General features: G+C 44.3%; 10 protein-coding genes across 10 annotated transcripts; 5 read left to right on the forward strand and 5 right to left on the reverse strand. All coding sequences in view use genetic code 12, as the record gives it.

Moving 5' to 3' along the window:
• Nucleotides 1-15: 15 nt before the first annotated feature.
• Nucleotides 16-1665, reverse strand: FOB63_001081 (uncharacterized protein; the record flags this gene model as incomplete). Its single annotated transcript, XM_002619938.2, has 1 exon — nt 16-1665. One exon carries the CDS (start codon nt 1663-1665, stop codon nt 16-18), a length of 1650 nt encoding a protein of 549 aa, XP_002619984.1.
• Nucleotides 1666-2925: 1260 nt separating this feature from the next.
• On the reverse strand, nt 2926-4062 carry ARC40 (Arc40p; the record flags this gene model as incomplete). The annotated part of the gene is made up of 1 exon (XM_002619939.2): nt 2926-4062. One exon carries the CDS (start codon nt 4060-4062, stop codon nt 2926-2928), a length of 1137 nt encoding a protein of 378 aa, XP_002619985.2.
• A 575-nt stretch (nt 4063-4637) lies between these two features.
• FOB63_001083 (uncharacterized protein) lies at nt 4638-5378 on the reverse strand (the record flags this gene model as incomplete). Its single annotated transcript, XM_002619940.2, has 1 exon — nt 4638-5378. One exon carries the CDS (start codon nt 5376-5378, stop codon nt 4638-4640), a length of 741 nt encoding a protein of 246 aa, XP_002619986.2.
• A 310-nt stretch (nt 5379-5688) lies between these two features.
• DAD3 (Dad3p) lies at nt 5689-6042 on the forward strand (the record flags this gene model as incomplete). The annotated part of the gene is made up of 1 exon (XM_002619941.2): nt 5689-6042. One exon carries the CDS (start codon nt 5689-5691, stop codon nt 6040-6042), a length of 354 nt encoding a protein of 117 aa, XP_002619987.1.
• A 599-nt stretch (nt 6043-6641) lies between these two features.
• On the forward strand, nt 6642-8087 carry ADE13 (adenylosuccinase; the record flags this gene model as incomplete). The annotated part of the gene is made up of 1 exon (XM_002619942.2): nt 6642-8087. One exon carries the CDS (start codon nt 6642-6644, stop codon nt 8085-8087), a length of 1446 nt encoding a protein of 481 aa, XP_002619988.1.
• Nucleotides 8088-8236: 149 nt separating this feature from the next.
• FOB63_001086 (Mid2 like cell wall stress sensor family protein) lies at nt 8237-9145 on the reverse strand (the record flags this gene model as incomplete). Its single annotated transcript, XM_002619943.2, has 1 exon — nt 8237-9145. One exon carries the CDS (start codon nt 9143-9145, stop codon nt 8237-8239), a length of 909 nt encoding a protein of 302 aa, XP_002619989.2.
• A 1015-nt stretch (nt 9146-10160) lies between these two features.
• FOB63_001087 (MFS transporter) lies at nt 10161-11876 on the forward strand (the record flags this gene model as incomplete). The annotated part of the gene is made up of 1 exon (XM_002619944.2): nt 10161-11876. One exon carries the CDS (start codon nt 10161-10163, stop codon nt 11874-11876), a length of 1716 nt encoding a protein of 571 aa, XP_002619990.2.
• Nucleotides 11877-12683: 807 nt separating this feature from the next.
• FOB63_001088 (MFS transporter) lies at nt 12684-14354 on the forward strand (the record flags this gene model as incomplete). Its single annotated transcript, XM_002619945.2, has 1 exon — nt 12684-14354. One exon carries the CDS (start codon nt 12684-12686, stop codon nt 14352-14354), a length of 1671 nt encoding a protein of 556 aa, XP_002619991.2.
• Nucleotides 14355-16494: 2140 nt separating this feature from the next.
• FOB63_001089 (uncharacterized protein) lies at nt 16495-17463 on the forward strand (the record flags this gene model as incomplete). The annotated part of the gene is made up of 1 exon (XM_002619947.2): nt 16495-17463. The coding sequence occupies one exon, from the start codon at nt 16495-16497 to the stop codon at nt 17461-17463; it is 969 nt and encodes a 322-aa protein (XP_002619993.2).
• A 621-nt stretch (nt 17464-18084) lies between these two features.
• Nucleotides 18085-19491, reverse strand: RVS167 (amphiphysin; the record flags this gene model as incomplete). The annotated part of the gene is made up of 1 exon (XM_002619948.2): nt 18085-19491. The coding sequence occupies one exon, from the start codon at nt 19489-19491 to the stop codon at nt 18085-18087; it is 1407 nt and encodes a 468-aa protein (XP_002619994.2).
• Between the last annotated feature and the right edge of the window lie 119 nt (nt 19492-19610).

The following is a 19610-nucleotide window of genomic DNA, read 5'->3' on the forward strand; positions in this document are numbered from 1 at the left end:
TATATATATATGGGCTTAATTTAAATGACCCTTGAAGTTGCCTTCCATGTAATCGATATGAACAAAAGCTCGCTCAACCATGGGAAGGGTTTCGATGGCATATTGAAGGGCTTCTGCAATATCATGGGCATCCTTAAAACTCAAATCATAATCATCAGTGTTGAATACTAGATCGATTTCAACATTGACATTGTCTCCCACATGATATACTTTCAACGAAGTGATCTGTTTGATACATTCTGCAAACCGGTAGGCCAAATACAAGACGACTTTGTAATCTAACGGATCTGCAGATGTCCCTGTCAAATTATCAACATGCTCAAAGGCTGTGATACTCCACGATACTATAACATACAATGAAAGGGATAACGCACCCGCTGGATCAAGCCACCACGTATCAAGATAGTACCCCAATGTGGGCACGACTAATGATACAGAGTTAAAGATAATGTCTGTCATTGCATCTTGGGCCAAGGCTTGGACCGAACTAGACTTATTGAGCGAGCACCACCACCAGCATGCAATTTTTGCAACGATAGTTGAGATCATAACGGCGGTAGCTTCTCGCCCTACTTTCACCGCTACGCGGGTTTCTCTTGTAGAGAGTAACAACCTTTTAGCAGATTCCAAGCCGACTTGAAAAAAGGATATGATAATGATCACAGAAAAAATTAAGATTCCTAAGGGCTCAAGTTTCTTCCTTCCAATTGGATATGTGAATTTCGTCCTCCAATTATTGGTCTCAGATAGCTTGTTAGCAATGTAAATGATGAAAGTTGACAAGAAATCGAGGACTGAGTCGACCAAAGATGCAACGACAGACAATGATGATGTCATAAACAGAATGAGGGTCTTTCCTATCAACAATAAAAAGTTGATGAAGAAATTAACTAAAATAGCTACTCGTATTTCTTGAGAGCTCTCCTCTTTGTTGTAGCCCAAGAATTGCCCGCCTTCATTGATATTTCCAGGTAGGTCGTTAAATCTGGATTTAGACAAGCTCTGCTCCATTTCAGTCAGTCCCAAAAGATTATTACTCATGCCTTCATCACAGCCAGTAGTATTCAGGATACTGTTACCTGAATCTTTATAAGTGGAGAGCATATTGAGGTGAATTTTCCCGTAATCCAACAATCTGTCGATTTCTTGGTAGCGAAGTAAAAGAACGTTTTGTTCTTGGTAAAACTCTCGTAACCCCTTGTTGCGTATTCGTTCCGGATTCTTTTTTATCTTGTCACTCCAATTAGTCAACGGTATGAATTTGCCAATCAATTTCTCTGGTCTTAGAACGCTCAAAATATTAAGTCGTCTGTGAGAGCTCCAACCTGAATTGCTCTCTAAATCCATACTGGCCATTGAAGCCCCGTCCTGAAACGCATACTGGTTAACATCAAGCGATGACGAATTGGGATTCAGAACTGTATACCCTCCAGAAAGAATTGTCTGAAGAAACGGTCGGGAATTCTGTTGTGGTGGAGGTTCATTTCGAAGTAAGTCCAAGGCGGAAATTGACGATTGGCGGCCTGGTCTAGCGTTTTGGTTTTGGTTTTGATTACCATAATATTGCCCAATCTTATCTAAACCATCCAAAAGCGGCTGGCTCTCGGACCGCTTTGGATGTTCTTTGGATTGGCGCTGAAAGCTGTAGGAATCCAGCTCACTCATGTAGATATGTTTCTTTACCGAAGTGTGGAGTTTTGCGTGGTACGGAACCTTTAATTAGCGCCGTGCGCTTATCTAGGCACTCTGCTGAAAGTTACCAAGAGAAGTGACCATATGCGTTCAAGTTTCGCTTTTGGATCTACAAAGAATTCAAGGAGCTATATAGGTTGCCAAATGTAATAAAATCTTCGTTTTATTCCCTGTTGCTTTCGCTTCTTCTTCTTTCATTCTTCTTTCATTCTTCTTTCATTCTTCTTCCGCTCCTCTTCTTCTCTTCTAGCTTTCTAGCTTTCTTCTATTCTTCTTTTACTTCTCTTGCTTAAGTCTATAAAGCTCATTGCCAAGTCTGAAAAGAACATAGGGTTTCTGTATCATATTTTTATCCTCGCCGTCGTTTGTACTTTTTTATGCAATTACGACGCATCCGACAAAAAGACGAAACCATGTTCAATAACCTAAAATTCGAAATCCTGGCAAATCTATTATAAAATACTTGTACAAGAACTATAAGAACGAAAATTTAATGATGAAAGATAGTTTGAGAGTAAACGAATCACGGCATATGAAATAAGTCGAAAATGTTTAACATCTACTCTTTGACCTCAGTGCCCCAATAGATCGTAACGTGCGCGCGCCAAAGTTACCCGACGCAGCGTTGAGTATTTTTTCTCAAATTTCGCACCAACTCATCAACCTTGTTAACACTCTTCTTCTAACCCTAACGGTATGTTTTCTTAGGAGAACTGCTTTGTCAAAGTACATGATTAAAACCAAAGATGTAACTACACACTGAGGATGTACATGCAGGACAAAATAATTATAGGAATTCTTCGTTTATGACTGGCTTTGACAAGCGGAATGAGTTTGTGTTTAACGAAACGAAAACTAATACGGTTCAGGTATGTTCCGAAGAAGCGGCTTTTCTTGATGATTGTTCTCACAACATATGTCCCGGTGACTCGTGAGCCATGGATAATTACATGCATCACCATCTGACCTAGCCTTTGATATTTTGCAACGTGTGCAACTAACACCTTAGCTGTGAGACACACATTAAATTTGGAAGTCAGAGATTCCAGGCGGAAACTCTGGTTACCAATATGTTATGGAGAGTGCGATTTTAATGATGAAAAACTAAATTTCAGTTCTGCTTCTGAACCAAAAAATTCTGAAGATAACCCATTACCAAAGCTCAATTTCTGACAAAATCGCCTTCTCCTTTACATGTTGGTTTTCGTAGCGTAGATTACTTCTATCTGGTCCCTAGACACTAAAAATTACAATTTTGCCGTCAATACCAGAGGTCGAAACCTTACCACCATCATACCATCTGAGACTAGTAATAGTATTTTGGTGGATGGTGCTGAGGGCTTTTCCGCTTCCCTTGTTGGTTTTGTTGACTCTACCCTTCAAGTCCATTTGTTTGAACATGTTGAGCGCGTCGTGACTCGAAATCTCAACGTCGTCGTCGGCTACCGGAGGTACGTCGTGAATCAAATCCTTTTGCTTCTCCACATGGTACGCCTCACGCCAACCACTCTCGTTACCCTGGAACACAATCAAGTTACAGTTGTGGCCACCAACAATGATCTTGTCGTGCAAGAAAAGAAGGGACTTGAATGGTAAAAAGTTCGTCTTCACTGTAATAAAGGCTGTAGGAGGCAAACCTTCACCTTGTGGGTAAACGACGGAGACAGTGCCGTCATGACTGACGTAGGCCAAAGAATCACCAGCACCATCTTCGTTGAACGAGACGTCATGGACCCAAGCGCCTGTCTCATTAGTGTAGTCTCCAACCAAGGTCTGAAAAGGTAATTTCGACCCCCAAACAGATGGCTCGGGCTTTGTGTCCAAGCCTTTAATAAAGGCACTGAATACACGCACGTGGCCATCTGTAGAGCCTGACGCCAAAAGCACGTTGTTTGGGTGCCACGACAAGCTGGTGATGGTGGACTTGAGGGGTTTCTTCAAGTGTTTGGAGACCCACCAGTCATTTTCCTCCTCGTAGTAACAGATAGCAATGACGCGATCCGCCGAACCGACGGCGAACTTATCACCATTTGGAGACCATCTGCATACCGTGGCGGCTCTGTTGATACGCAAAAGCACCAAAGTAGGCTTGAACTCACGTGCTTCATCATTCCATTGCCACACCAAGGCATTTCTATCCTGAGAACAGGTCAAAATCTTTGAACCGTCAGGAGAAATGTCTACGGAGGTGACGGTTTTGTCGTGACCTTTCAAGACGGTGATGAGGGTCGGCTTCTTGGAGGAGCCTGGGGAGTTTTGGTACAATTCGACCGTGTTGTCCTTTGTCACAGCCAAAACATCAAAGTTTGGGGAAAAGCAGTGGTCCTTGATGGGCTCGTGGCCCAATTGAAAAACAACGGGTGCAGACATTTGGAATTACAGGAGTGCTCTCAACTGTAATGGAGAAGATAGTTGGTACTTCGTGTCTACCCTATTGGCGCTCATATCCTATAGACCCGTGCACCTTAGGGGCGGAGCTTTTGCTATAGTGATTGGATTATTAAACACTAAAAAGCAAAGATAGGCCCAAATATTAAAGGAAATAAATTGAAGCCTCCAGTCACTAAAGTATACGGTGATGGAGTAAATATCGACCGACTGTGGTGTCTACTGTACATTTGAAGCCGCAACGGACTATTCTAGAGTCTAAAACATTATCACAGTTTATGAGCGAAAATCATGACTTCATAAGTCGTCCCAGTCAATTGTTAGCTGATTGGGCATTCAAAGTCCTGTCATGATATCATGAAATAAGAAATAATTAGCTAATGATTTCGTGCAAGTTTCGTAGTAGATCTCAGTTGCTCACGTTAAGCCAACACCAGTGCAGCATGGCATATCATTGCGGACCTTTACATTCAGCAGGAACTACTTATTGTGCTTGTAATGTTGTACATCTAAAGCTGTCACAATATATTGTGTATACTGCAAGTTGCTAGAATACTTTAATCTTTTCCGGCGTGGCTTGCTTTCTCGTTGATGAAGTCTCTAATCTTCTTCCAGACCTTGGATACTTTCTCATTCTTGATTCCCGAAACCTTTCCATCGAGTTTATCAACAATGAAGCTGAACATTTTAGCAGTTTCCTCATCAAACAAGATACGCAACCACAAGAACATCAACACAAGTACCAACTGGTAGCCTGCTGTACTTCTGAAGAAAATAGTACGCAAAACCAAATAAACAATGAGAAAAATCTCATCAAAACCGATGATTTGTGCCAAGAAATCTGCCTGCTTTACAATAACACCGACATTGAAGTGGTTGGACAATTGCAAAAATGAAATCAAGAAGACTGGGATGACCTTCAACACAGATTTGAACGTAAAACACCACACAAACGACAAGACAAGATACTGGAAGTTCAGCTGGGCCAAGAGTGTGGTCAACGGAGGCAAAAATTTCAAGCCAAACTTATGAGCAGCAGTGGCAGCGAACGCCATTGTAGCCCCTACAAGGGTCAATCGGTAGGATATGTTTCCAATGTGATAGTTATCTTTCAAGCGCAAAGTTTTGAAAACAAACATCACGGTACCGAAAAGGAGGCACATGATGTGACCAGCAAGCCATACGTAGTACTTAACATTGGAAGACGATTGGTGCTTGCGAACCAACTTCCTCTTTCGAAGATGTGGCTCCACAGTTGAATTGAAAACTTTTGTTGCTGTGGGCTCGGCAGAAGACATGTTAACGGGAGTAATTGATAGAAGCAATCGAAGATATGCGAGTGTTCACTGCGTGGAAGGTTCAGCGCAGCCTGCACATAATTTGACATACGGATCGGGGATGGGATTTGTTTCCGTAAAAATAACGAAAATGGATGCATTAAATGTGTAAGAATTATCTAAGGGCGTCCTAACTTTTGTTGTTTTCAATTCAAGATCCTTCCTTATTATACTGGAACTAAAATGTTGCACTCTTTAAAATAAGTATGAGCAATTGCATCCGTACATCCTTCACCATAAACAAGCGAAGCACTACAATAGGATACAAATCATGTCTAACAACGTTCTACAAGAAGACTACTCAACCAAAAATGAGTTTCTGGCACTAGAGAGGCAGGTACTTAGCCAGTATCAAGCGTTGGCGATCAAACTTAATACACTCTCAGATGAAATCGCCAAGTTGAACAAACATCTCCCATCCGAGACACAGATCGCCTTAGACCTCACCACTGGCCTGGCAGACTCTCTTTTACGAAACATGCACAACCTAGAACGAAAGATTGGTCTAGTATACACTTTATTCAGGACAGCGGTGTACACTTTGTTGCTTCAAAATCAGGAAAACAAGGATGCGCAAGATGCTCCTCTGAATATGCTCGATGACTTTTCTGCTCCATTGGACTAAACGGACCTCTCTATGATATAATTATGAATACCGGTAATTGCATGAACGTACGATTGAGCTGTCTAAAATTTAGTGACAAAAATCCGGATCTGTTCATTTGTGAACCCCATGTTGTCCAGAATGGAAGAATGCCCCAAAGAGAATCTACAATACGGGATGGCCTATTAGTCACAGCTCATATATACAGATTGACCATTGGATAAGTAATCGGCAATGTGAAAGTATGGTGGAACCTGACAACCTTCATATGCACCGAAATTGATATTACGGGGTAGTCAGAAAATAATGCGAACAAGTGGAATGTATCGATGCAATCACAGGAGCTCAAACATGGTAGCAACCGAATTAATACGGTAAAGCAGACAAGATAACGTCTCAAAATTGTGTATTGGTCTGGTTATTGTCATTAGGTATGCGACACTGAATAAACATTAGTGAGCCGAAGACTAAGAATACCCTTGGCGAATGTGCGGAGTCAAAGTGCGCGATGAAGAGGTCCGAGTCATTAACATAATAATAAATGCCACCTTCATTTAAATAGCCCCATTTCTCAACGTGGGTTTAAAAAAGTAGACTGCCCTTTTTTCTTTTCTTCAGCCATGTCGCACGATAAATACTCTACTCCATTGTCCTCGAGATATGCTTCCGAGGAGATGTCCAAGATTTTCTCCTTGAGAAACAGATTTTCCACCTGGAGAAAGTTGTGGTTGAACTTGGCCATTGCTGAAAAGCAAGTTGGCCTCAGTGTCATCACCGATGAGGCCATTGAGCAAATGGAAAAGCACCTTGAAATCACCGATGAGGAAATTGCTGCTGCTTCTGTTGAGGAAGCCAAAGTCAGACACGATGTCATGGCTCATGTCCACGTCTTCGGAGACACATGCCCTGCAGCTGCCGGTATCATCCACTTGGGTGCTACTTCGTGCTACGTCACAGATAATGCTGACTTGATTTTCTTGAGAGACGCTTACGATATTTTGATTCCAAAGTTGGTTAATGTCATTGACAGATTGTCTAAGTTTGCCATGGAATACAAGGACTTGCCCGTTTTGGGCTGGACCCATTTCCAACCAGCTCAGTTGACCACTGTTGGTAAGAGAGCCACTTTGTGGATCCAGGAATTGTTGTGGGATTTGAGAAACATGGTTAGAGCAAGAAACGACATTGGATTGAGAGGTGTCAAAGGTACCACAGGAACTCAGGCCTCTTTCTTGTCTCTTTTCCACGGTGACCACGACAAGGTTGAGTTATTGGACGAGACTGTGGTTAAATTGTTGGGCTTTGAGCATGTTTACCCTGTCACTGGCCAAACTTACTCTAGAAAGATTGACATTGATGTTTTGAGTCCATTGGCCTCTTTGGGTGCTACTTGTCACAAGTTCGCTACCGATGTTCGTCTTTTGGCAAACTTGAAGGAAATGGAAGAACCATTTGAAAAATCCCAAATTGGTTCTTCTGCCATGGCTTACAAGAGAAACCCAATGAGATGCGAAAGAGTGTGCTCTTTGTCCAGACACTTGGGTGGTTTGTTGAATGATGCCATCCAAACCGCTTCCGTGCAATGGTTCGAAAGAACTTTGGACGACTCGGCCATTCGTCGTATTTCGCTTCCGTCTGCATTCTTGACTGCTGACATTTTGTTGTCTACTTTGACCAATATCACCTCGGGCTTGGTTGTTTACCCTAAGGTTATCGAGAGAAGAATCAAGGGTGAGTTGCCATTCATGGCCACTGAAAACATCATTATGGCCATGGTGGAAAAGGGTGCTTCCAGACAGGACTGCCACGAGGAAATCCGTGTCTTGTCTCACCAAGCCTCGGCTGTGGTGAAGCAGGAAGGAGGAGACAACGACTTGATTGAGCGTGTGAAGAAGACTGAGTACTTCAAGCCAATTTGGGGCGAATTGGATGCTCTCTTGGACCCATCTACGTTTGTGGGTCGTGCTCCTCAACAGACAGAGAAGTTTATCAAGAAGGATGTTGCCCAAGCGTTGGAGCCATTCCAACACATGATCCACAGCGAAGATGTTTCGTTGAACGTTTGATGATTGGTTTACATAGGGTTTGGGATATATTAGAGTATTTTCTGTCATGTTACGTAGAGTAAGCCTGTCAAGCGATAGTTGACGCTGTCATCGGTACTTATGTCATTTGTTTGCCATGAAACTGTGGGTATCGTATCAAAAGAGGGGTATCAGAAGTTGGAGCCTTGGTTGATGTTACGATCACGCACACCCAATTCTCCGTTGAAGAAAGTGTCATCGGCGTCCTTCTCACTCTTACGCCAGAATGTCCATCCGCTTTGGTTGAATGTGTTACCCTTGCGTCTCATCCAGAACACGAGTGCTACGATAGCAAGAAGGATGGCACCTCCAACACCGACAACAACACCCACAACAATCTTATTGGTGTTACTCAAGCCACCAGAGCTGCCTCCTTTGTTTTGTCTGGACGAGGCTGTCGGTTCCGAAGTGTTAGTGGCAACTAGGGATGTACGAGTGACGATAACAGTACGACCATTTGTCACAGACGAAAAGGTGTGAGTAACAGGAAGACTGGTGATGGAAGAGTCAGCAGATGAAGTAGTAGGGCCTGACGACGATTCCTGCTCACTAGACGCTGCAGTCGATGACGAATCGTTGTCTTCTGAAGAAGAAGTGGAGTCTTCAGCAGAAGTAGAGTCAGCAGCGGACGAGGAGAAAGCAGCAGAGGAAGACGCCACTGACGATGTGAAATCTGCCGACGACGACACTTGCAGGGCTTGATTACTGCTTGACTGAGCTGCAGATGAAAACGACTGCGCAGAAGACGAGAACGAGAATGCTTGCGACGAGGAGGATGACGAAGTTGATGTTTGCGTGGAGGACGTTAGCGAGGAAAATGCCGAGGAGGAAACGAAGGAGGAGGTTGCAAAGGATGAAGTGGAGGACGAGAAAGTCGAGTTAGCCGCCTCAAAAGCTGGCTGTTCGTCGGCCTTTTTCGACAAAACAAACTTTTCTGCAAACTTAGCCACGGCGTCTGGACAAGACAGTGGGATTTGGAACGAATAAACACAGGAGAAATGTAACGCAAGACATGCGACAAGCGTACTAGAGGGCACCATAGGAAGAGAGAGATATGTTGCTAGGGAGTGAAACGGAAGTGAAAATGGAAAATACGCAGGTAAAAGCGTGCCGGGTGCGTGTCAGGAAAGACTCTCAGTTGTATATTTTTTTTTCGAGATTTGCATCTTTCGGTGAGGCAAAAAAGTAAAAATAGATGAGTAAACTCTCGCACGTGCCTGCGTTCTTTCAGCCCGCCAAACTGGAATTTTTTTTTCCAATGAGGCAAACGAAGTACCTCCTCTGTGTGTGCATGTGCTTATACACGAGATGCTTTTCAAACGAATGTTTTGTCCCAAAGTGACAAATAAGAATGGTACGCTTCAGGCACCGGAGGCACGGGTGTAGTAGCGAGTGACGTATGTGGGGCGGTTTAAGAGTGGAGGAAAGAATGAAGAGGACGAGAAAAGTAGAGCGGTTCTAGGCTTGCTAAATTGGGTCCGAAAGAAAAGACATTTGAAACAGAGATCGGCACAAATATCAGAAAGGCGGGTGGATCCAAAAGCCGAATATCTCGTACGTGCTCATGTCTTGCGCCTCTGAACCTTAACGGTTGTTGCAGGAACGCAGAAGCCGCAGGAATTCGGAAAAGTCGCAGGAAGGGGCATACGAATGAAAAAGAATTCACTTAATCGGAGTTCGGGTTATATTTTCAGTGAAGAAAAGACATTTGTTTTTGTTTGAAATTGCACAAAGATGAAGCGAAGCGCATGAGAAAAGAGAAGAACGCTCCACTTCGAGGCTTGTAATATGCATCATATCTATCATATTAGTGATTTAACACTTAGCTGATTGTTCTTCTTTTTCTCTCTTCTTCACAGATAACATAGACCACCTTTGTTAATCTGGTGTTATTGAAAATTCCCCGCATCTTAAGCACTTAGCACCTTTTTCCTTCTTGCCGGCTTATCTGTAGAACCGATTTTATCTAGCTTCAACTATTGTGCGCGATAGTTCACCACCTGCACATGCATATGGTGGCATAGTTGACATCTTTTTAGTGACATATTTGCATCTATGGCTGCGCTCACATTCCGAGAGCAGATGGCGGGAATGCCAATCCGCCAAATGGTGGTGGTATCTCTCATTCGGTTTTCCGAGCCGCTTGCGTTCACATCGCTTTTCCCCTACATGTATTTCATGATCCGAGATTTCCATGTTGCCCCCACAGAACAAGACATTTCGAAGTACCTGGGCTACTTGGCGTCCTCATTTGCGTTTTTCCAGTTCCTATTCGCCGTGCAATGGGGCAAAATGCTGAATCGCGTCGGCAGAAAACCTGTGCTCTTATGTGGTCTCTTTGGCACATGTATTTCGTTGGTGACCTTTGGCTTCAGCACGAATTATTACATGGCGTTAGCAGCGCGGTCGCTTGCCGGTGCGCTCAATGGCAACATTGCTGTTTTGCGGACGGTTATTGGCGAGATTTGTGTCGAGCGGCGCCACCAAGCCTTGGGGTTCAGCACTTTACCTTTGCTTTTCAATTTCGGATCCATCATTGGGCCCTTGATTGGCGGTTCGGCGTTATTCACAAGGCCAAACCCACACAGTCCATACGAGGATGAGCATGGAAATACGTCAAGTCTTTCTTTGCTGACGTTTGGAAATTCGTGGTACGACGCGTTTGTAGAGCGCCATCCTTATGTCATGTCCAACATTGTTGTGTCTGTGTTCCTTTGTTTTAGCATGGTTATCGGCTTTTTCTTCCTTGAAGAAACTAACGAGAACTTCCGTCAACGGCGCGATTACGGTGTTGAACTAGGCGATGCGTTCTTGGCCCGCTTTGGTGTCGAACCCCCAACCAGACCTTGGCAGAAAAAATCCGACGAAGAAAGACCGCTTCTCCATCATACGGAACATGTTTCAGCTTCGCAGGTCAATGACTTTAGGGCCACAGCAGCTACTGAAGAAGAAGCTCCGAGTGGTGCCAATGAAATTGCGACCGAAGAGGCCGTCATTGATGAAAGTGACGATTTGGATCCAATTCCCCTCGTTAGTAAACCAATGACGAATGCCATGGTGCGCCGCTATTCCCTGAGCTCGCTGGTCTTTGGCCGGACGGACAAAGACAAGACTGCGCTAACTGGGCGAGTTATTTCAGTGATTATCTCCAACTGCATTATTTCTCTCCACAGTATCGCCTACAATGAATTTTTGCCTGTTCTTCTTGCATCTCGGTTCCAGCGAGACCTCCTAAAGTTCCCGTTCAGAATTGGCGGAGGATTTGGCCTTGACTCTAGCTACATTGGAACCCTTTTCTCTTCGACTGGGGTGATGGGTATCATTATCGTCTTGGTTATTTTCCCCTGGATCGACCGTACATTGGGGACCATTAAAGGCTTCCGCCTCTCGCTATCGTTTTTCCCGTTGGTATATGCGAGTGTGCCAATGGCCATCTTCACGTTACATAAGTATAATAATGCTTTTCCGCTGTGGTTCACGCCCATTTTCCTTTACTCGCTCACTACGTTGAAGACGCTCGCCTCGGCTACTGGTATGCCTCAAGTCATGCTTCTTAATCACAGAGCAGCAGCAAAAGAACATAGGGCATACGTCAATTCGCTAACTATGAGTATGTTAGCTTTGGCCCGGTGTTTGGGTCCGATTATTTTTGGCTATTTGATGACTTTTGGCGACAGGCACAATATGGCCTGGCTAGTGTGGTGGCTCATGGCTCTCATGGCATTGTGTGGGTTTTTGCATTCATTTACACTTGATGATTACGAGGATTAGAGTGCTGAGGGCATTACTTTATTTTAGATCTCTGACACATAGCTTACATCACTGATAGAGCTACTGAACATCCAAAGTTAAAATAACGTAGCCTTTATCTGCTTCTCAAAAAGTAGTTCATTGAGTACCCACTTAATTTTCATAGGTTAAGTATCTCTTTTTATGAAGATTATTGATAATTTGCTATGAACTGCTTATCTGAAGAAGGCATTGACGTCCAGACCTAATGATAGCTTGCACTGACATTCATCATCGTTTTCATTTTACCACTACTTCCCCACATGCATACGTGTACCATTTAATAGTGTTCTTTCATTTCTTGCACAAATTACTTTTTTTTTTTTATTTCCTCTTTTTCTGTCTACCTATATCGACAATCTGGCATACATTGGCCACTCGATAGTGCATACTGCACTACGCTAATCTTGAAAGAGGCTAATGAACCCGATACAAAGTACTGCTACTGCAAGTGCTATTAACACCAAATAGAATATGAAGCTCACGTGTGAAACAGTTTAGTACAAACCTCGATTTCATTCAAATCTTTTGTCTGTAACTGTCCATTCAAGCATCGTAATTGTGACAAGTAAATTAAAATCGCGCGTTATATTGAGTCACAGATCCACACTTTTACGTGGATTCCACGTAATCGAAAATCTTTTTATAAACTTGGACCTACTCCAAACTTAATTGCGTATTTTCCATATTTTTCCCCGCTTTTAACAGCACATTGAGCAACAAATAAACATCTATATTTGCCCCTCAATTACCAATAGCTTTCATTTCTTTTAACCACGAAGAAACACCATGCCTTCCTTTAGAGAAGAAATGAAGGGATTTCCCTTATGGCAAATGTCAGTGGTGTTGATGATCAGGTTTTCCGAGCCGCTTTCCTTCACGTCGCTCTTTCCCTATGTTTATTTCATGGTCAGAGACTTTCAAGTCACCAAAGACCCCACACAAATCTCCCGTTACACGGGTTACATGGCCGCGTCTTTTGCGTTTGCGCAATTCTTGTGTTGTATCCACTGGGGTCGACTTTCGGACCGCATAGGAAGAAAGCCCGTCCTAATGTGTGGTCTTTTAGGTACGGCGTCATCTATTCTATTATTTGGTTTTTCTACAAACTATTATATGGCACTTTTAGCCCGAACGGCTGCCGGAGCTCTAAATGGAAATATTGCTGTGTTGCAAACTATGGTTGGTGAGATTACAACCCAGAAAAGACACCAGCTGATAGCATTCTCGATGCTTCCGTTCCTCTGGAATGTGGGTTGTTTCGTGGGGCCTCTTATTGGCGGCTCGCGGCATTTGACGCGACCCAGAATGGACTCTTCGGTCAATGCTTCGTCTGGTTACGATCATTTTGTCTCTAAACATCCATATGCCATGTCAAATGTTGTGGTTGCCCTGTTCTTAGTGACCCTGGCAATTATTGGCTTCCTTTTTCTTGAAGAGACCCACTACAAGAGATGTACACGTTATGATCCAGGTCTAGTGCTTGGCGACAGTATTCGCCGGCGGTTAGGCTATAAAATCCCACGCAGACCTTGGGAACCACAGACCGAGACGGAAGAAAGCGCCGTTGTTGACGAGGTCGACGAATATTCACCATTGATCACAGATGCAGCGAACGGCGACGAAGAGTCCATTAATAGCATGGATGAACCAGAAGCCTTTTCAAGTACTTTGGAAACCATCCGCAGATACTCGTCAGCATACTCACTTCAGCCTGACCTTCAGCCTGTTCTTCTGAGAGCCACTACAATTTCTGTCACCGAGGAAACACGCCACTTGTTTAGAGCCTTCCGCAACAAGAACATATTCACAAAGCGAGTTGTTCGCACGATCATGGCATACTTTTGCATCTCATTTCACTCACTCATTTTCACAGAATTCATGCCCGTTTTCCTTGCGGGTCTGGTTCAAACGGAGTATCTCCATTTCCCATGGTCTATCAAGGGAGGCTTTGGGTGGGATACAGAGCGCATTGGCCGTATCTTATCCACCACAGGCGTATTGGGGTGTTTTTTCGTCATTGTCGTGTTTCCATACTTGGACAAGAATCTAGGTACTACCAAGGGATTCAGGTTAGCAACGAGTGTTTTCCCACTTACATATACGGCGTTGCCATTCACGATCTTTACCATGACCGCCTATAATCCTAACTTGCCTCCATGGCTCACACAAGCATGTCTCTACGCATGCACAGGCGTTACCGTTTTAGGCACATCATTGGCATTCCCACAAGTGTCGATTTTAGTTTACAATGCCACCAATGCAAAGTATCGAACTTTTGTTAATTCTTCAGCCATGAGCGCTACATCTTTGGCGCGCTTTATGGCTCCGCTTTTATGGGGTACACTCATCTCGTACTTTGATAAGAAGGCTATGGGAGCCGTTCCATGGATTCTTCTTGCCGCTGTGGGAAGCTGCACTTTCACAATTGCCATGAATCTTGAAGACACAGGAGCATAATACTAGAATGTGCTATTAGGAAATGCCAGAAAAGCCACGAAACAAAGCCCTATATATATAACTATCATTAAATGAAGGCTGCTTGACTAACGTCATCCATAATAGGTGCAAAAGTCCAATGAACGCTCATCGGTAGTTTTATGTTAGAATCGAAGACTTAGCCCACACACGGCTTGCGTATAAAACAAAGGATAACGCCCCATGCTTTCTATGCACACAGGAAATGACGAGCAAGTGGGGCAACATCCCACTGTATCCTTGGCTACATTTCGAATATCTGATTCCCGATATATTAAGTATAAAAAAGATTCCCGTCAAAGTTATAAAAACAAACAAAAGAGTAATAGATAATTGTATATGGTGGCGGGGCATGAGAAGCTCCATGAGTTACAAGAACCACGGAAACTTCACCCCATCAGGACAAGTCCCGACATTAGCTAGCAAGAATGCCAAAGAATACTAGAGCATAAGTGCACTTAGAATCTTTGGTTAGCCTTTCTAGCCTTGAGCTTCTTTTGGATTTGAATGGCAACGATAGCACAGAAGGCCAAGAAGACAAGAACGAAAACAACAATAACACCTGCTGGGAACATCTTATTGAGGGTTTTAGTGGAGTTGAGAGAAAAAAAAGAGAAACAATTTCACTCCGCTGCGGAATAACTAGTGTATTTATTCGGCGGTGCGCTATTTTTTTCGCCGTGGGCAATTTTTCTCAACCTACCCAATTCGGGCCTGCTAGAAACAAACCGGGACGAGCGCTTAGCTAATATACAGGTGATTTTATGCATCTGGTTATGTATCTCGCTGTCACTTTGACTTTTAGGTCTATTTCCTTCGACGGGGTAAATTAGTGCAAGCGGTAAATGTAAGGAAATAGCGCAAGCGAGCAACGCCTTACCGTTTTGGTCAAATTTTCATAGCAGCATTCTTTCAGAGCATTAGCGTTAGCCAAAATCCATGTATTTCACCCTCAGATAACAGGCCCGCTCACTTCCGAGGGCTCCCGAGCCAATGAAGTTTATCACACGTGACCACACTACTAATGGCTAACATGATAATCCCTCATTGGGCCGATGCGCCCGAATGTAAAGCTGGGCATAATACTTGGAAGTTCTAATTTCTAATTGGCGCCGCTGCACATTGCCCATCCTCAAGAAGATCACACTACGCATACCAGCCATAGACACCTTTGCCAGCGAATTGTGCCATGTCCCAGATTGTCAGTATCTTTCGCTCCCAGTGCATATGTCGGTAATTTTCGGCCGCCGAGAGATGCCGGATCTTTACCCATGGAAAATGTGGAGGGCGCGGAAATAACAGTGGGTATTCACCTTGCCTTACCATGCGGCGTTGGTAAGAGTAGCGACAACAACTGAAAAAACAGTAGAGAAAGTAGTAGCAGGGCAAGCGCAAGATGTACTTGCTGTGGTAGAGCCTGTTCCACTGCTCGTACGCCACAAGAGAGATAGGAAACAGATACCATCATTCCTGCGAATATGCTCACGGCTGTTTATGTGTTTACACCGTTGACGCATATTGCATCAGAATGCATACTTCATCGCAAGCCGCAGAGGTCGATAGCCACATCTTATATCCATGCTCCAGCGGCTTTAGATTTCAACACTTTGTTTGCTTTTCTTTTTACGTACGTACATGTCTGGGTTTTGCAATTAATGCTCCACTCTTTGGCATGCTTTTCGTGGCTCTGTCCTCTGGTCAGTCCGTGTCCAACTGTCCCATTCCAGAAATGATGCAATCAATATAGCTTCGTACGGCTTTTTCCCTTCTTCGGATCGTGCTTCGGACGTTCGAAAATGCTCCGTCTAGCGCCGAGTAATGACGTACACGGCCAGCCGAGACATGAGAAGACGGTAATGGCACGATGCTTATCAGTGGGATTAGTCTTTTTCTTTCCCCACGCACGCGAGCTTCACATGCACATGAACGTGATAAAATGCCTTCGCCCATATATACGTCGAATGGTTCATGAACTTTCATGTTAGTCAGTGACTTGTGCTGGACTACAGAACATTTTTCCCCAGACCTGCCTAAAAATCGTTGTTTGGACAACGCCAATTGACTCGACAGAAGATCTCGCTTTCAAGTAACAAATTATCTACTTGTAATTTATTGGAAAACAATGCCCAAGAAACAGATTTCTCCTGCTGAAAATGGCCAGCATCAATCTATGCACTTGATTCATCTCCACCATGGCCAGCGGACATTTTCTGCCTGGTGCAACAAAGATCAGGAAAGCATTAAACCTGGCTCCTTTGACAGACTTATTATATTCATGCATGGGTTTCCCGATAACCGAGACTCATACCATGCTGTGGTTCCTATAGTCTTGCAAGACCTTGGGCCGAAAACACTAGCGGTCGTTCCTCTGCTAAGAGGATACGAGGTTTCCTCCCAGGGCGGGCCGAACAATTACACCATGGCAGAGCTTGCAGATGACGTTCGCCTGTGGATTATTGAGCTTGTTCCGGACCAATCTGTACCAGTCCATTTGGTGGGACACGATTGGGGTGCCGTAGTGGCTTTTAAAACCGCTTCCAAGTACCCAAACCTCATTACCCTGATGGTGACGATGGCCATTCCATACTTGTCCAACCTTCACTTGTGGCACTTTTTGTGGTATGCACCATCGCAGTTGTACTATTCCAGTTACATGCTTCGAATGCAATCCCCTCTCTTCTACAAACCAAAATTCGGTAATTTAGAAGAGCCTGGCTATCTAGACCAACTTTGGGCATGGTGGTCCCCAGGTTGGGACTTTTCCAAAGAAATCGAGTCTGTGCGTACAACACTTGCTCTGGAAGGTGTGCTAGACCATGCCACAGCTTACTATAGAAATGTGCTCACATGGAAGAACCGTCACGAGATGAGATGGAATGTGGATTTTGAAAAAGTGCCAACGCTTATTTTGGGAGGCGACATTGACGGATGCATGGTTCCGGCATTGTTTGAATTGGAGTCTCGTCTTTTAGCTCCCATCCCCAAAGTGAAGGTGCAATTGCTTAGTGGGGTCGGCCATTTTCTCCACCGTGAGGACCCAGAAAGAGTGGGCAGCTTGGTGTCGCTGTGGTTCAAAAAGTACTTGAACTGACCCAGAAAAGGCATTTAAGCATCAAACACCACTACCCACCATAAAAACCTTCCGTTTTTTTCTTTTTTTTTTCTTTAACAACGAAACAACTGTACTGACGACAATGAACGATTTTTTGAACGTCTACATATTGTAAATTTTTTTTTTTTTTTTGACAATTATCAGTTCAAGTGGTTTATTCAAACCCTTCGGGACCGTTATTGCATTAGGAATCAAGGTTTAATGAGATGAGTTGCTACGTAACTGAAGGCTATATGTGCTCACATCGGGTCTGAGTGATTATTCAAAACCGTATCCAGCTTTTTTCAACATTTGTGTTAGATGTTGGCAAGTGCCCTAAAGCAAAGTAGGGTGACTAAAATGAGAAGTAGGAAGTGTAAAGCTTGACCATGTTATGAACGATACAGCCAAACAATCCCCAATAGTGTCAATCAAGAAGAAAAACAGCTTCATGGTCAGACTCCCCTCAGAATAAGTACACAGTCTTTCATCTTGAATGTATCCGATACTAAAACTTTGATCATTGTTTTTGTTCATGTATGTACTACAATATCTAGAAAGCGCCAGCGTCACACTGTCCTAGACCAAGTCGCTTAGCTAAGTATTCACCAATACTTCTCCCTAATTCAACTGTACGTAGTTTCCAGGAAACGAGCCTGTTTGACCGTTATATCTTCCCGTCCACCATGCGTTAGCGTCACCCTTTTCCACGACTTCGATCACTGCCCCCGCAGGGAAGCTCAAGTCACCCTGAGCCTGTGCGGCGTAGTCATACAAAGCAGTACATGTCTGGGCTGCGGCAGGCGCAGCAGGTGTCGCAGGAGAATAAGAGGGAGCGGCCGGAACAGCAGGCGAGTATGCGGGAGGTGCCGAAACAGGAGACGCGGCCGCTGGGGTCTGGTACGTACTGTAAGGGGAGCCAACTCCAGCAGTGGCAGGAGTTTTTGCGTCCGCACCGTACTGCCCATATTGACCCGAAGTGGGAGATTGCACTTGTTGACCGTATTGGCCATACTGGCCATATTGGCCATATTGACCTGGAGCACCAGTCAGATCTGGGCTTTGCTGGCCGTATTGACCATATTGACCGTACGCAGGGGAACCAGGAGCGCCAGGCGTTCCCGGAGCACCAGGAGCACCTCCTGCCATCATGGCATGTCTTCTCTTAGTAGCCTCCAACTTGTTCTTGGAGTGACCGACTTTAAAGTTGGTGATTCCAATGCTATCAGTTTGCTCCTCAATGTTACCCTTCTTCGCATGATAAGCTTCGACGATATCCAGCGTTAAGTCAAAGTATGGGATCTTCAACTCTTCCATGCGGTTATACAAGGTGTAGAAAATGTTTAACTGCATGTAGTAAAAGGACAAGAACAAGGGCTTGACGAAGTCCAGCTGCATTTGGAACAAAATGGGAAGTTCGTTCTTCAACATGTCGTTGTAGTAGTCATATTCCTGCTGCGCCACGTGCACTTCGGCTTCGGCGTTGTACATCTTCTCCTCCACTTTTGCCGTCCGTTCCTTCTCATTGGCATACTTATTGTAGGTGCGCTTGTGTCTGTCCAAGTCCATGCGCTTGTGGTCTCTCTTGGTGGCCATTTTACGAATCAGATGAATCACCTTCAACAATTCCTGGGCAGGGTTGACGACACGCTTTTCAATCAACTCCAAATCAGGCTTCAACAACTCCTTGAGCTCTTTGACAACTTCACGGTACTGTTCCGCTGCTTTGATACCTTCGGGATTATCTTCCGGAACGGTGGCATTTGGGTCGGACAACCGCCCACTGATGGGCTTGTAGATCTCCTCAATTCCTTTCGAAAAGTCAATCTGGTAGTCTAACATGCCATTGACGGCCGCAAAGTACCTTTTCGATTCGTCACTAAGTTTTTTAGTCTCCAACTCCAACTCCTTGAACCGCCGTTCAGCATCCGAGTAAACGGGATCCTCAGTGATCTCACCCATGTTCATTTTTTGGCGGAAACTCTGCGGAGCACGCACAATCGTTTTCTTAAAACCCTTGAACGACATTGTGGAACTTGGCCCTATGTTGAGTTTTTGGTTGGCGAGCGAAGGCTTTTCCTAATAATCAGAGTGATCACTCACTGGTTTTGAGGGAGAGGGGCGCGCACTCTGGTGCACGGATGTAT

The sequence above is a fragment of the Clavispora lusitaniae genome (assembly GCF_014636115.1).
Source record: "Clavispora lusitaniae strain FDAARGOS_655 chromosome Unknown tig00000003_pilon, whole genome shotgun sequence".
NCBI lineage: Eukaryota > Fungi > Ascomycota > Pichiomycetes > Serinales > Metschnikowiaceae > Clavispora > Clavispora lusitaniae.